Here is a 16,896-nt window from a genome sequence, read left to right as displayed (position 1 = left end):
AATCCAACAGCATTTTCCATGTCCTTTTCAGGATTTCCTGAAGTACTCCACAGCCAATGACAATTCTTGGAAGTGTAGTCATGTCCCATTGTTAGAAATTTGGCCATCAATATACCCAAGAAACTCCCACAGATACAATGTGGTGGCAGACGGACATGGTTTACTATGGTTGGTAGAAAAACATTGCCCAGGCCAAGGGATATCTCCCTGATTTTTTTTCACAATGTAGTTACGGGATTTAGGACCAGAAGGCACATCCTCAGAACAGAAGGTTGTCTCTTTAGAACAAAGATGAGTGGGAATTTCTTTAGGCAATGGGTGGTGAATTTATGGAATTCATCGCCACAAGCAGCTCTGGAGACCAAGTCATTGAGTATATGTCAAGCAGAGGTTGTTAGGTTCTTGAATAGCAAGGTGTCAAAGGTTAAGGGGAAAAGGCAGGAGAATGGGCTTAAGAGGGAAAATAAATCAGCCAATGGAATGAATGGCCTAATTCTCCTTCTATGACTCATGGACGTTTATACCTGTCTGGCGTAGCAGAGAGGGCCTCAGTTTAATGTTCTAGTTATAAGACATGGAGACACTGGGGCACTGACAATGGATTCATGTCATAATTTCTCTGGGCAGAGATTTGAGCTTGCAAAAGTCTGATCAAGTGGCAAGGGGTCAAACCACCCCATTAATGTGTCCAATCATGGAGTCAAATTCTTCTACTTTAACAGTTCTGAGGATGACTAGTGATTAAGTTTGCACATCATCATTATCTATATGTAGCTCTCTTCCACTGACTGTATTTTGCTGGGAGAAGTCACTTTGGTTTTAACAATGGACCCAGCTGCATTAAGGGTCATGACTAGGACCAAGAGATTGAATTAGCACCAGGTTTAATATTAGATTAGATTAGATTATGAGGACACGCAGTCCTCTTTTATTGTCATTTAATAATGCATGCATTAAGAAATGATACAATGTTTTTCCAGAATGATATCACAGAAACACATGACAAACCGACTGAAAAACTGACAAAAACCACATAACATATAGTTACAACAGTGCAAAGCAGTACCGTAATTTGATAAAGAACAGACCATGGGCACACGGTAAAAAGTCTCAAAGTCTCTCGAAAGTCTCATCATCTCATGCAAATGGTGAACCTCCAGCGCCGCAAACTTGCCACTGCAGCATCCTGGAAGCATCCGACCACAGTCCGACTTCGAGTCCGTCCGAAAACTCCAAGCCTCTGACCAGCTCTCCGACACCGAGCACCGAGCACCATCTCTGCCGAGCGCTTCGACCCCGGCCCCGGCAACAGGCGATACGCAAAGCCGAGGATTTGGGGCCTTCCCCTCCAGAGATTCTCGATTGCACAGTAGCAGTGGCAGCCAAGCGGCCATTTCAGAAGTTTCTCCAGGTGTTCCTCCGTGTTTCTCACGGCTGTCTCCATCAAATCAGGATTGTGCACGGCCCCTAGTTACACATACGAAATCATTCGGAATGGCTGTGCACGCTGCGTCGGGTCGGCATCTTCTCCTCCCTCCTCCCTTAATATCACTGGCATATGTTGTGAAAATTGCTGTTTTGAAGTAGCAGTACATTGCAATGCACAATAATAACTATATTTATATCTGGTCACCTCATTACAGGAAAGATGTGGATGCGACCTTCCTTGGAGCGACAGAGGATGAGAGGTGACCTGATAGAGGTGTATGGGATGAGGCATTGATCTTGTGGATAGCCAGAGGCTTTTTCCCAGGGCTGAAATGGCTAACACGAGGGAGTATAGTTTTAAGGTGCTTGGAAGTAGGTACAAAGGGGATGCCAGAGGTATGTTTTTCACACAGAGAGTAGTGGGTGTATGGAATACACTGCCAGCAAAGGTAGTAGAGGCGGATACAATAGGGTCTTTTAGCAGACTCTTAGGTAGGTACGTGGAGCTTAGAAAAATAGAGAGCTTTGTGGTAGGGAAATCCTATATATATAAATAACTATTGTCCAGGTGACCCAAGGCACAGTGGACAGCCAGTGAGATTGCATCCGCTGTAGACCTATTATGGCCATTGGCAAATTGCAGCAGATTGAAACCAAGAGAAATTGCACGTACACTGAAACCTTTTTTTTAAGTGGATTGTTTCACTACATTAATGGATGGCAGACCCAAGGGAGCTAGAAGTACATTAGTCTGAAGTTCCAGTACAGACTGAACCAGCAGCACTGGATTTTTGCCAGAGTGGCATCTGCTTCACACTTGCTCCGGCAAAACAAGCAGTACTGTCATTTAATATCCATTCAAAGTTGCCCGTGCACTGAGTGGCTCGGTATCATTCTGTGACACTGAAGATACATACATGCCAGGGCAAGGGAGAACAGCAGAGTCCTTTCCCTTGAGGATATTAATGAACCACAAGAAATTTGATTGTTTCATAACCATGGGACTCTGGTGCCCCAATTCCAGATTTTCCAAATAAATTGAATTCAAATGTCACAAGATTTAGCCTGTGAAATCCTGTACCACAACTACAATCTCACAACAAGTGACTTGTATCAACTGCAGTTCAGTTCCAAGTGAGTAAAGCCCTTGGATAGATCACTTTTCCCTCCATCTATTAACAATGATCACCCACCGTGAATTTCACTGAGCCGCTGATGTAGTTGCTATCAGGAATCTACAGAAATGCTTCGCATAGATACTACAGAGTGTTGCACAATTGTGCAAAAGTTATTTCCTCTTTGCATGATGTCTTTTTCAATGTCTTTTCTCCACACTCTTTTGTAAATAAAGGCATTATATTCCAGAAAAAAACATAAAGAAATTTATTTTGCAAGCCCATATCACTGTGTGGGAGCAGAGCATGAAATTCTCTCTTAACTCCTGTCATCTCTGTCAGGCTTCATGATAAGGCATTTCCACTTGGCAAAAAACCAAGTTTACAAAATGTTCTCATTTGTAATGGTTATATTACTCAATAAATCTATTATTCACTCCATGCTTTTCATACGATTGCAAATTTTAGTACAAAATTGAAAATGGAGTTTCTTATTCATTTTTCTTCAAAGGCAGAAAGACTAATGCAAGGCTAATTCTCTTACCCGAAACGATGGTGTAACCAATCCTACGAGGTCTTCCCCTGTCCTGATCCAATGCTGTAATTACTCGTACGGTCTGCCCCTGAAATATAATTGCAGACAAACAGAAACTTTGACTTAGAAGGAAGAATTTGCAGTCGCATTTTGCTTTTCACAGTGGACACTTTCATAAAGCACTTTGAGATGAATAATGTGGGTTTATGGAAGATGGGTAGGACTTTACTTGTCTGCATAGCAAACAGCACATTGTACAACAATCAATGTGTCGTGAAAGCTGTCCACTTAAATAGTTGAGGAAAAAGATCTTAAGAAATCATGGCAAATCCCTCCAATATACTAACCAGATAAAAGTGAATGGTCACAGTCTCCTTTCAAAGTTAGGACAGCCTAAAACTAGAGGACATAGATTTAAATTGAGAGGAGAAAGATTTACAATAGACCCAAGGGGCACCTTTTTCTGCACAGATACAGTGGCATGCAAAAGTTTGGGCACCCCTGGTCAAAATTTCTGCTACTGGGACGGGAGAGAGAGAATAACAGAAGGAGAGAGCTGTCAAGAGCAGCTCCCCCTTTGAACCCTGAACTGTTTGAAGTGATGGACAGGCGATACCCCAGCAGGGGGATAAAAAGGGACAGGTTCGCTAAGGCAGGACACACACACGACACCCGAGGTAACAAGACCCTGGAAGCGGTGCGTCTCTCACAAGTCGGTGGGAAGTACCGGGCCATAAACGCACAGGGTGGAAAGGCACGATCGGCGGGAACCTGGTGTGTGTCCACCCTTGCCTGGATGCCAGGTTCAGCGCAGGGAAACGATCGTATCTGGAAACGGAGGGGTCACGGTCGGTGACCTCAGATGACATCACAAAGGACTCGCCCGAAAGCTGACTGCGAAGGTCTGTCTGGAAGCCTTGAATATTCATTCGTTTTTGCTCTCTCTCCTTCCCCCCACTGTCCATCGCCACGGCAGCGATTACTGCGAACTGAACTGAACTAAATTGAACTGAACTTTGCGTCACTTTAAAATTGGTCATTTACCCCTAGACAGCGATAGAGCTTGATTAATCCTGTTATCTTAATTCTGTGTACTTGTGTGTTTATTATTGCTGAACTGTTGCATTTATTATCCTTTAGATTAGAGTACTGTGTTGCTTGTTTCTTTAATAAAACTTTCTTAGTTCTAGTAATCCAGACTCCAACTGAGTGATCCATTTCTGCTGGTTTGGCAACCCAGTTATGGGGTACGTAACATTCTGATGACTCTTCCAGGAAGGTCATATTTGTGCTGGTGTTGCTGCACAGTAGAACAGTGCACCACCACTCCAGAGTCTGCTAAATCTTCCTGAAGGTCTTCTGCAGACAAACGGGGGTTTTGATTTGCCTTTCTAGCAATCGTACAGTTTTCTTGGTCTTCCACACCTCAACTTGACCTCCACTGTTCCTGTTAACTGCCATTTCTTAATTACATTACGTACTGAGGAAACGGCTGCCTGAAAACACTTTGCTGTCTTCTTATAGCCTTCTCCTGCTCTGTGAGCATCATTTATTTTAATTTTCAGAGTGCCAGGCAACTGCTTAGAGCAGTGGTCCCCAACCACCAGGCCGCAAAGACGTGCTACCAGGCCATGAGGAAACGGTATGATTTCGCGATATGAAACAATATGAGTCAGCTGCACCTGTCCTCATTCCCTGTCACCCACTGTTGAACTTGAACATCACCCCTCCCGTCTGTCGGTCCACAAGAATATCGTCAATATTAAACTGGTCTGCAGTGCAAAAAAGGTTGGGGACCCCTGGCTTGGATTAGAGGAGTCCGTGGCTGCTGATTGTTGGGACAAGTTTTGAGGAGTCTGGGTATTTATAAATCTTTGAAATTTGCATCACCTGGCCTTTCCTAACGATGACTGTGAACAAGCCATAGCCCTAACAAGCTAATTAAGGTCTGAGACCTTAGTAAAAGTTATCTGAGAGTTCAAATCTCTTGGGTTGCCCAAACTTTTGCATGGTGCTCCTTTCCTTTTTTTCCACTCTAAAATTGTACAAAACAAAAATAATACACTAATCTTGCTTAAAATGTTGAAAAGAATGCTTTATCTTTAACTTTACAACTTTTGGAGATCAGTTCAACTTCTACTCATTTAACTATTCACAGTAACAGAAATTTTGACCAGGGTGCCCAAAATTTTGCATGCCACTGTATATAGCTACTATATTTGGAATAAGCTGCCAGGGGAAGAGGTAGAGGCAGGTGCAATGTTTAAAAGAGGTACATGGGTAGGAAAGGTTTTGAGGGAATGGGGCCAAACACAGGGAAGTTATACTAGCTCAGGTAGGCAGCTTGGTCGGCATGGATGAGATGGGCTGAAGGGCCTGAGTCTGTACTGCATAACTCTGTCACTCTATTAATTCTGCAAGAGAAATGGAGCAAAGGGGGATCAGTCCTGTAAAAATAATTGCATAAAACAAATTTCCATACTATATTCTCACAGGTGTCACAAATTAGGATGCGCGGGTTAGAAATAGAACATGGAACAACCTGCGATGTTGTGCTCAACTAATTAAACTAGTAATTAAACCCGTAACTAAACTAATCTCTTCTGCCTTCTCAGTATCAGCATCTCGCCATTCTTATAACATTCATATGCCCATCTAAGAGCTTCTCAAATGCCTTTATCACATCTGTTTCCACCACTACCCCGGCAGGACATTCCAGCACCCACCACTCCCTGTGTAATTTAAAAAAAGCTGTCCTACACATCTTGATTGCCCCCTCTCAACTTAAAAGCATGCTCTCTAGTATTGGACATTTTGGTCCTGGGAAAAAGATACTAGCTGTCTATTCTATCTATGCTTCTCACAATCTTTTAAACTCTTATCAACACTCACCTGCACTCCCTCCCTCCCCCCAGCTTCTGTACTCTCCGTCACTGATTCTGGGATTCATCCTGCTGCAATGTGTAGCCTGTTATGTTTGTATTATTTTGTATGACATAGAGGGCCATTCTGCCCATTGAGTCTATGCCAACTCTCAAGAGTATTACCACCATCTATTCCTGCATTTATTTCCATGCAATCTAGTCTCCCTCTCATGCCCATCAAGTCCCCCTCTCCTCCGATTCTCCTGCAAGTCACTCACATTAGAGCTAGTTAACAACAGCTAATTAATCCTGCTAATAAGATTAAGTTGTGAATGTGGAAAGCCAGTGGAGCACCTGGGGTTACAGAGAGAACGTGCAAACTCCATGCGGACAGCAGTGGTTGACTGAACTTAAGTCACAACGTCCATGAGGTAGCAGCACTACCTGCCGCACCACTGTGCCGCCTACTTAACTGCAGAGATTGCCATAAGTCAACAAGACAGCCACTTTATGCACAGAAAGCTCCCATAAACAGCAACAGTGGTCAGGTGGCCAAACCTTGCTTAAAAAAAATTCAAAAGACTGTCAAGGAATCGTCTATCATGGAGCAGACAGGTCCTTGAGTAAATGTCTCTCTGTACTACATTAAACCTTCACCTCAGACTTTTCCTTCCTTTGTCTTGATGAAGGGTTTCAGCCCAAAACATTGCCTGTTTATTTCCCTTCATTGATGCCGCCTGACCTGCTGAATTTCCTCAGCATTTTGTGTGTGTCTGCCTCCCTTTTTGCCTTTACCTTTATCCTTGGGACAGACTGGTCCTTGACTAAATGTCTCCTCTGCACTATATTCAAACCTACAGTCCAGATTTTGCCTCCTTTTTCCCACAACCTCATCACTCAACATCAAGAATGTTGCCTGTGGGGGTGGGGGGGGGTGTAGGCTAAAAGAAATACTGAACCAAGTAAGAAACCTTCTCAGGTAGCACAGTGTATCAGTACTGCATGGAAAAGCTGGCTTGAACTATGATCTGTCAGCTCAACCTCATGTTCCACCACAACCCAGCTTTATTCACAGTGACTTAAACCATCATTCCATTTTCCTCTCACATACTAAGTACAATCTAATGAGTAGGTCAAACCACAACCAACACCATTCAGTCCATTTCACCTAGTCACTACAGGACATTATGCTGCAGTTGTCTAAGGCTACGTCCACACTAGACCGGATAAATCCGTAACTGAAGCTTTTTCTCTTTGTTCTGACCCTCTGTCCACACTGAAACGGCGTTTTCCTCCCCCGAAAATGGAGCTTTTCTAAAACATTCTCCAGAGTGTTTAAATCTGAAAACGCTGGTTGGGCGTTGTAGTGTGTACGGGGTAACTGGAGGTTTTAAAGAACCTTTTGTCCCTTTCATCGATAAAGAGACTATGGCTGTAGGAAATGTTTCCAGGGTGACCCCTCTGTGGGAGTGGGGAAGATGTTGGTGGGGCCACCCCGGGGGTCTGTGTGTCCATATGTGTAGCTGTTATAGTGGCTGTGAGGCTGGTATGGTGTCAGTTTTTCAATGGTCGTTGCCAGCCGGGTCATACTGTCTGTGAACTCCGTCGGTTGCCTCCATACGCTCCAGTATTTGTTTTTTTTGTTTTAAGTGCTCCTGTGCGAGAGCCAACAACTGTCTGTGATTTGGCAATTTCCTTTTAAGTTTTTCCAGTCTGTAACTGGACAAACGCGCACAAAGTATACCATTTCTTCGTCGCTTGTTTTCCGCAGATGTGTCCTGCGCATGCCCAGTGGGAGGCGAATTGCCCAAGTATCTGTTTTAATGTGGACGGAGGTATTTTCAAAAACGCCTGGTGTGAATGCCTATCATTTTTACACAAAACCGGCGTTTTCAAAATTATCCGGTCTAGTGAGAACGTAGCCTAAGTCATTGGTGAAGTCACACTCAGAATATTGTATACAGTTTTGGTCACTTTGTAGGAAAGACATAGAGTGCAATACAAATTTATGAGAATTTGCCAGGACTAGAGTGCCTGAGTTAAAGGGAGAGGATGACGAGGTTTTCAAAAGTAGGACAATGAGGGACAATTTTATAGCAGTGTTTAAAATTATGAGAGGCATAGTAATAAAATTCTTTTCCCCAGATAGGGGTGTGGAAAAATCAAGGGATGGAGATTTATAGTGAGTCAAGAAAGATTTAAAAGGGATCTGAGGGACAACATTTTTATGCATAGGATGGTGAGCTCCCAAAGGAAGTGGAATATGACCAAACACAGAAATTGGGACAAGCTGGGTACTCAATGTGGTCAGAATGGACAGGTTGAACCAAAGAGATTGTTTCCATGGTGTGCAACTCTATGAACTCTGTTATCACTTGTAGGTTGTGGCAGCCAATGTTCCATAATTCCTGCATTACATCAATGCCTATATTCCATATTTCTCACGTATTTTTTAATGACAGTGGAGACTATTCAGTCCATCTAGTTCATGCTAACCCTCATTCATTTGATAGTATTTCAGTGCCTTGTAGCATCTGGACAACACAGAGATTACTATAGAAATGAAAGGCTCTCTGCAGTACTAGAGAGGGTTTGCTGCTCTTGGTTATGAGCAATTCAAGGAGAGGCACAAGAGGGAGGTGGGAGGAAGGTGAGGAGAAGGGAAGGGGTAAGGGGGAGCCAAAAGAGAAGAGGGAGGGGGAAACACTTTTGGAAGTTGGAGAAATTGATGTCCATGCCATCAGGTTGGAGTCTCCCCACATGGAATCAGAGGTGTTGCTCCTCCAACCTGAGAGTGAACTCCTTGGGATAGTAGAGAAGGCCATGGGCCACAGCAGATTCAGTAGATGACCCTGACAGTCTTCCAGGTGAAGTGTTTCCTCACTTGCATTATTTCAGCTACACATGAACACGAACCAAAGTCTTACACTAATTACAAGAATTGTAATGGCAATTCCTTTCAAACAGAGCCTATACATGATTTGCTTCCACTGTGAAGTACAGCAGACAATTCTGACACCAAGCCTCAGTGAAAATGTACACAGCTATCACAGCAAGTTCCTCTCAACATGCTATAGCTATTAGAGGAAATGCTGGGTGAAATTCATTTTGCTTCCCTGTATACTGGAATTTCACACCACGGCACCAACATTCTTGTAACTTACACTCATTCAAGTGTTCCACAACACTGGGCAATAAGCGTCCCCTGACTACCAAAGATGTTAGTTATTTTTATAGAAAGTCAGCATCACTGATTAATATCTCCCCTGCCCTGCCTTTTAACAAAAAGGGCAAAATATTACACAAATATTGTCCATTCATGTGGAAAATGCCAAACAGAACAATCATATTTTAATTGCTGAACCAAAGATGATGCAGCATAAGTGATCTTCACTGCCAGCAAATAGTTTTGAAATGTCAAAGGGCGCATTACTTCTTCAACTGGTCTCTTATTCTGTTTTTAACTGCAGTGGAGCAATAATTATTTTTTAAATTTTGATTTAGCAAAATCAAAGCAAAATGAAAGAACAAAGCAGGAGAAAGCTAAATAGTCTGAAATAAAATTATGCCGCTAACCCTGGGAAAGATCTTTCACAGCACAGCAAACAAAAACTTGTATTTTTTTCAGTTAAACATGTGAAGCCCATGTGAAGTTCTTTCTCAAGTGCCACAATATTAGCTATGGTACTGTGGTTTCCGTCTTAGCAGGTTGATGGTTTAAGATCTCTACAGACAGTGGTGTGACATTGGAGAGACCTGATACAGATTAGGGGACACAGATTCTGTCCAATGAATAAGGCAGAACCTCCCTGTGGCTACTACTTCAATTCAGCTTCCATCTCACGTTGAGATGTCTATCCATCGCGCACTCTACTGCCACAATGAGCCCAAACTCAGGTAGGAGGAGCAACATCTGATATTCCATCTGGGTAGCCTCCAACCTGATGGCATGAACATCAATTTCTATAACTTCTAGTAATTTCTTCTTTCCCCCCTCTCTTTTTCCATTCCCCACTCTGGTCATCCTCTCACCCCTTCTCTTCTCCTTACCTGCAAATCACCTTACTTTGGCTTCCCTCTTCCTTTCCCTTCTTCCATGGTCAACTCTTCCCTCCTATTAGATTCCTTTTTCAGACCTTTACCTCTTCCACCTACCCCCTCCCAGCTTCTTACCTGATATCCTCCCACCAATCTCCTCACCTATTCTCACATATCACTAGCTAGCTTATACCACTCCCTCTCCTATTTTCTTATTCTGACTTCTGCCTTCTTCCTTTCTTGTCCTGATGAATGGTCTCAGCTTGAAACATCGACTGATTAATAGACAGAAACATAGAAAACATACAGCACAATACAGGCCCTTCGGCTCACAAAGTTGTGCCGAACGTGTACTTACTTTAGAAATTACTTAGGGTTACCCACAGCCCTCTATTTTTCTGAGCTCCATGTACCTATCCAGCAGTCTCTTAAAATTGTATCCACCTCCACGACTGTTGCTGGCAGCCCATTCCATACACTCACCACTCTCTGCATAAAAATACTTACCCCTAACATCTCCTCTGTACCTACTTCCAAGCACCTTAAAACTGTGCCCTCTCATGTTAGCTATTTCAGCCCTGGGAAAAAGCCTCTGACTATCCACACAGTTAATGTCTCTCATCATCTTATACACCTCGATCAGGTCACCTCTCATCCTCTGTCACTCCAAGGAGAAAAGGGCAAGTTCACTCAATCTCTTCTCACAAGGCATGCTCCCCAATCCAGGCAACATCCTTATAAAAGCAACGCACACAAAATGGGTCTCGGCCCGAAACGTCGACTGTGCTTCTTCCTATAGATGCTGCCTGGCCTGCTGCGTTCCACCAGCATTTTGTGTGTATTGCTTGAATTTCCAGCATCTACAGATTTCCCCATTTTAACATCCTTATAAATCTCCTCTGCATTCTCTCTATAGTTTCCACCCTTCCTGTAGTGAAGTGACCAGAACTGAGCACAGTACTCCAAGTGGGGTTTGACCAGAGTCCTATATAGCTGCAACATTACCTCTCAGCTCTTAAACTCAGTCCCACGGTTGATGAAGGCCAATACACTGTAGGCCTTTTTAACCATACAGTCAACCTGCGCAGCAACTTTGAGTATCCTATGGACTTGGACCTCAAGATCCCTCTGATCCTCCACACTGCCAAGAATCTTACCATTAATACTATATTCTGCCATCATATTTGACCTACCAAAATGAACCACCTCACAATTATCTGGGTTGAACTCCATCTGCCACTTCTCAGCCCCATTTTGCATCCTATCGATCTCCCACTGTAACTTCTGACATCACACTATCCACAACACCCCCAGCCTTTGTGTCATCAGCAAATTTACTAACCCATTGCTCCACTTCCTCATCCAAGTCATTTATAAAAATCACAAAGAAAAGTCGTCCCAGAACAGATCCCTGAGGCAGGCCACTGGTCACTGACCTCCATGCAGAATATGACCTGTCTACAACCACCCTTTGCCTTCTGTGTGCAAGCCAGTTCTAGATCCACAATGCAAGATCCCCCTGGGTCCCATGCCTCCTTACTTTCTCAATAAGGCTTGCATGGGGTACCTCATCAAATGCCTTGCTGAAATCCATATACACTATATACATCTACTGCTCTACCTTCATCAACGTGTTTAGTCACATCCTCAAAATTCTCCTCCACAAATGCTGCTCGACATCCTGGTTCCTTCAGCATGCTGTGTGTACTGCTCAAGGTTTCTAAATCTGCAAAATTGCTTGTGTTGTAGACAATGGGGTGCTATGGGACTGCTACAATATTGGATGAGGTAAATTCTGGCCATCTTTTTTCTTTCCAATAATTGTTAAACAACCAATGTGAAGAGTAGTCACTAGTGTCTCGGTCAAAGTACATTTCTCTGTCAGTTTTAAGGACCAATTTGCAGGGTGTCATCATATGTGGAACTGTAACAGTGTACAAATTTGCCACTATATTTCCTTCATCACATCACTGACATTTATGGAGGTTTTAATTTGCTGAAAAATCACTTTGGGATAGGTGCCATAGAAATGTTATCCTTATTCCAATACCAATTAGCCTGGGCCTTCAATGTAAAAAAATAAATAATTCTCAAGTGAATTTTATAATGAATTTATCTGATCACAAACCTACTGATTTATAACTTACAGAGATTCAAGGAGAATTCAGTTAATATTTTTTTCCAGGGAAATATCACTGGGGTCATTGCTGACGGGTTCTGGAATTGTTAATGGGAATAAGGGTAAAGGGTCAAAGAACAAAGCTCATAGATTCCAGTCTTTGAATGGGGGGCTATTGTGAAGTGAATTAAAACAACCGTACAAAAACAATTTTTAACAGATTAAACACATTACTATATTCTTTTCTAATTTTTAACAAAGAAAGTTTGCAATTTCTAGTTGAAGAGATTCAGTTATCCTCAGGAATCAGTGGGAATGCATGGGACAGCTTGAGGAATGCCACGTTAGTTAGGGTCCAGGGCTTTAGAGAGCATGCAGAGATCTACTAGAATGGTCTCAGGGATGAATGACTTCAGATGCAGAGGGAGACAAGAGAATATGAGATTGTTTTTCTCATGAAGGAGAATACCAAAGGGTTTCAATATAAAGGGTTTGGCTTGGTTTGGATTAGTTCATCATTGTCCCATAAACTGAGGTACATACAAAGTGAAAAGCTTCTCTTGTAAACAACAGGAATTCTGCAGATGCTGGAAATTCAAGCAACACACACATAAAAGTTGCTGGTAAACGCAGCAGGCCAGGCAGCATCTCTAGGAAGAGGTGCAGTCGATGTTTCAGGCCGAGACCCTTTATCAAGCTTCTCTTGTATACTGTTTTTACAGGTCAAATCATGACACAGTGCATTGAGCAAGAATTATATAAAACAATAGCAATGCAGAATAAAGTACAAAAGCTACCAAAAAAGTGCAGTGCAGGTAACCGATCAAATACAAGATCATAATGACTTAAACTGTGACGCCAAGCGTTCATCTTATTGAATAAGAGGCATGTTCAACGGGATAATAAAGTGGGGTAGAAGCTGTCCTTGAGCCTGGTGGTCCTACCAATACTTGATCATTATTTCTTCCAGGTTTAATGTAAAGTTGCCCCTTTTACACTGAGACGTTTGATGTTGTTTGGTTTAGAAAGGTAAACCAGACTCTTGGAATCCTGCAGAACTAAAGGAAGACATTTGACCCAGTATATCTCCATTTACTCTGAAAGTATACTCTGTTTAATGGCACTCCATTGTTTTTCGCTGTATGTAGGTAAATGATAGAATCTGGATAGAGTTGATGGGGCTGCGGGAAGAGGAAACATTGTTTAATTTGGTATTGGGTACTGTACAGATATCATTGGCCAAAAGCTTCTTCCTGTACTGCTCTACATTCTAATCAAATGGGATTCATGTGGGTGGATGCTTTATGGCCAGCAGAGACTTGGTGGGCAGAAAGGCCTATTTCTATGCTCTATGAATCTATAAACAGAATGCAATTACCATCTGCCCATCACTGCTTCAAAACAGCACCAGGTTTGCACTGTTAAAAACACTTATCTTGTCTTGAGGTCCAACAGCAGTAATGTACACACATGGATTGCTCTGTTTCAACAACTGAAATTTTAGGTCGATTTGCAGTGTGTTTACCACGCTTTCAAAATCAAAAGTGCATTCGACTTAAACAGTGACACCCATAAATCCAAGGCCACTGACCTTTGCAGATGTAGAGATACAGCAGAGGGGGTGGGGAACAAACTCAAATGGTTTCTTGTGGCAATAATTCACTCCAGTAATTGTCCTTCAAATCAGCAAGTGTATTAAAGAGCATAGCACAGGAAATAGAAGCAACGTGTAATATTCAACATCCCATTTCCAGAATTTATGGTAGTTAATTTACTGTTCTGGGAGATCTATCTCAGAATCTCTCGTTCAGTGAAAGACTGATATTCTATTTTCTTAGAGCGAGTAAACAGTGTCTGACAGTTGTGTCAGGCTGGTTAACTGGAGTAACCTTCAGGGGAACAATCTCCACAATCTACAGCACATTTCAGAAGCTTTCACTGTGAAGCATAAAAGCCGATTGCCAGGTATAAAACTACTGAAGCAGTCTGCTAGAATCTCCACCAGCACCATCAAATGAGCAATGTACATCTTATTTGGTGAAATAGCGTACCAAGTCTTTATCATTTCACCTTAACTTGCCGAAGTGAAAAATCCAGGATGCTTCGATGGACACTCTGCGAAAGCCTCCTTGCAAGTAACATCAAACTATCAGAAGAAAATAGGACAGGGGCATGGTACTGTTGCGCCATTCAAAATTATTTTAGCTGATCTGCCCTATGCCTCATCTTTTTTTTTCTGACAGTTTCTCAGAGCTCTCAATTTCAAATATGATTCTGCTTCCTTATTAAATCACCCCTCTTCCACGGACAAGTCTCACAAATACAGAATGTCACAAATACAGAATACAAAAGGGTTCAGTTTTTGTGGACGCCCATAGGTAGATTTCACCCGCAAGTTAGAAATTACACAAAAATTACTCAATACGGTCACCATACCTCCACAGAGTTGCAGTGAATGGCATCTGAAGCACACAAGTCTGATAACAAAAGATGAATTACTAAAAGTGGAGAGGGAGAGGAAACTAGTTTGCTATTTATTGAAACAAAGATGGTAAGTTAGTCAAACTTTTAAAAGGTAATATCATGGGAACTTATTTATATGTGGGGGTATCCAGAAGCTGAGTGTTAGTAACCCAGGACAGCTGTAATGGAAATCAAGGACTCCCCTTTCTCGTAGTTGCAAACACTCCCTGCAATACAAAAATTCCCCAAAATACCCCATCAGGAAGGACAGTCACACTCCCAGGGACAACTTCACTTCATCTCAATTAAGCTTCTTAGGGTGAAAACACAGTACAGTGAACTTTTGCATGTACAGACAAAACCCTCAAGACATCCCTCCTTATTCCTGTCACTAATCTGCAGAGGCAGAATTACCAGTGGAAGAATTAAATACATTAGTCAACCAATTGATACAAAAACTGAGGAGGCAGAAATCTGGCAAACCACGATGATCATTTTGAAAAGCAGCTCCTTTATGCTGTCCTAACAGCAATGTAATATTTCAAAACTGGCATAATAAAAATATCAGAAAACATATAGTATGCTGCATTATATTGCAGATTTTGAAAATTATGCTCTTTCCTAAAGGCAGAAGCATGAAGCACAGTTCTGGATTTAATTGACTGCAGCTGTCTCACAGTGTTAGTTAAAAACTCTTAAATTATCGATGAATAACATTTCTGTTCACATAATGCCTTAATGTTAATTACTCTCTTGTAAGTAGTGACACTGGAAGCCCATCCCCTGAAAATACTAACACCCACAGGAATCCCCCTCTCCTACAAATTCTACCATAACATTGAATGCCACCCCCACCTCCTCCCACTTGCAAATCCTTAGTAATCCTAGCAAATACACTTTTAGGTACCGACAGACAATACGTTTATAGATGTATTTCCCTTGTTCACTACACTCTTTCAATCTGAAATGTCACCTGCCAATCACGTAACCCCATAATCTGTTTTAAAGAGAATCTTTATTTCCAAAACCATCCACATTACAAAGACAGAGATTGCTTTTACCAATTAACATTGATTGAACAAATGACAAAAGCACTTCAACACACATCAGTATGAGTCTAACATCATCGACATAATACCTGTTTGCATCACACTGTATGTGGGCAAAAGAATATGCAGTTATGCAATGCCTTTCAACACCTTGAACCCCTAAAGCTTGCTGCAAGAAGTGCCTTTGAAATAAAGCTGCTGATGAAAGGTTGGAAACTTAGCAGCTAATTTCCATACAACAATGTTCCCTAAACAGCAACAATTTGCTTTACAGATTCAAGTTGGAGGACCAAAATTGGCCAAGTTTTCAGGGATAAATTCCCTGCTCATATTCCAACAATGCCTTGAGAATTCCATGGAACAAAGGCGACTGAAGAGAGATTCAATTGCAGTGCTTAAAACAACTGAGGGGCTGTGACACAGTAAATGGAGAGGACGTGTTTCCATCAGCACCATATCCAGTTTAAAAATCTCTTTTCAGACAAGTGAGGTGAAATTGTTTCTCTGAGGACTGTGAACCTTTAGAAGTCCCGTCCTCAAAGAACGGTTCAAAGGTTCAAAGGCAGAGATAGAATAAGTTCTTGATTGGCACAGTAGGAAACCTTTTCACAGATAAAGAGGGAAGTGATGTTGAAGTGCTCTTCTAGGTTCCTTTTAAAATTCCTTTCTCTCACCTTAAACCTGCACTTTCTCCTTTCTGATACCGCTACCATGGGGAAAAAGGTTTGACTTTATCTATCCCTCTCATTATCTTAAATAATTTTATCAGGTCACTCCACAACCTCCTTCGTACTTTTGCATTTAGTTGGATGATGACATTTTAATCATAAAATTACTGGATTATAAACTCATCTCATTCTCAAATCTGCCATCCCTATCAGATTTGGTCATTGAGACTTCCAACACTTCAATGTGGTTAACACCGAATTGCCTACTGAAATGTGCTAGAAAAAGACACTCTGTTCAAGGTGAACTATGAATCTTGATGGTCTTCCAAGGTGATACCTCAGGCACTGCACTACACTGTAGTTTGGAGACTAACCTACACCATATTGAAAAAGGATTCACCTAGAATGGGGTCAGAAATTAAAAGCAAGAGATCCATGTTAAGCCAAATTATGAAGCAGCATGATTAACAGGTGACATTTCAGACTGAAAAGGGGTACTGAACAAAGGGTTAGCCAACTCTGCAAAATAGGGCAGTACAGATTCAGAATCAGATTTAATATCACCAGCAGCAGTACAATGATAATATAGGAAAAAAAAAGTCAATTACAGTGAGTAT

The 16,896-nt window shown here is 42.0% G+C and overlaps 1 protein-coding gene across 13 annotated transcripts in view; it reads right to left on the bottom strand.

Annotated features, from left to right (window-relative positions):
- cdh23 (cadherin-related 23) overlaps positions 1-16,896 on the bottom strand; it is a 1,156,658-nt gene that overhangs the window by 807,847 nt on the left and 331,915 nt on the right. For all 13 annotated transcript variants that reach the window (XM_072282605.1, XM_072282606.1, XM_072282607.1 and 10 more), the window contains exon 9: positions 3,088-3,166. In XM_072282605.1, the coding sequence (XP_072138706.1) occupies positions 3,088-3,166 (79 nt within the window). The remainder of the gene's footprint in view (positions 1-3,087; positions 3,167-16,896) is intronic.

The sequence above is a fragment of the Mobula birostris genome, chromosome 18, assembly GCF_030028105.1.
Source record: "Mobula birostris isolate sMobBir1 chromosome 18, sMobBir1.hap1, whole genome shotgun sequence".
Taxonomy (NCBI): Eukaryota; Metazoa; Chordata; class Chondrichthyes; order Myliobatiformes; family Myliobatidae; genus Mobula; species Mobula birostris.
Note: the sequence above shows the minus strand (reverse complement) of the source record. Positions and strands in the feature narration are given on the sequence as shown.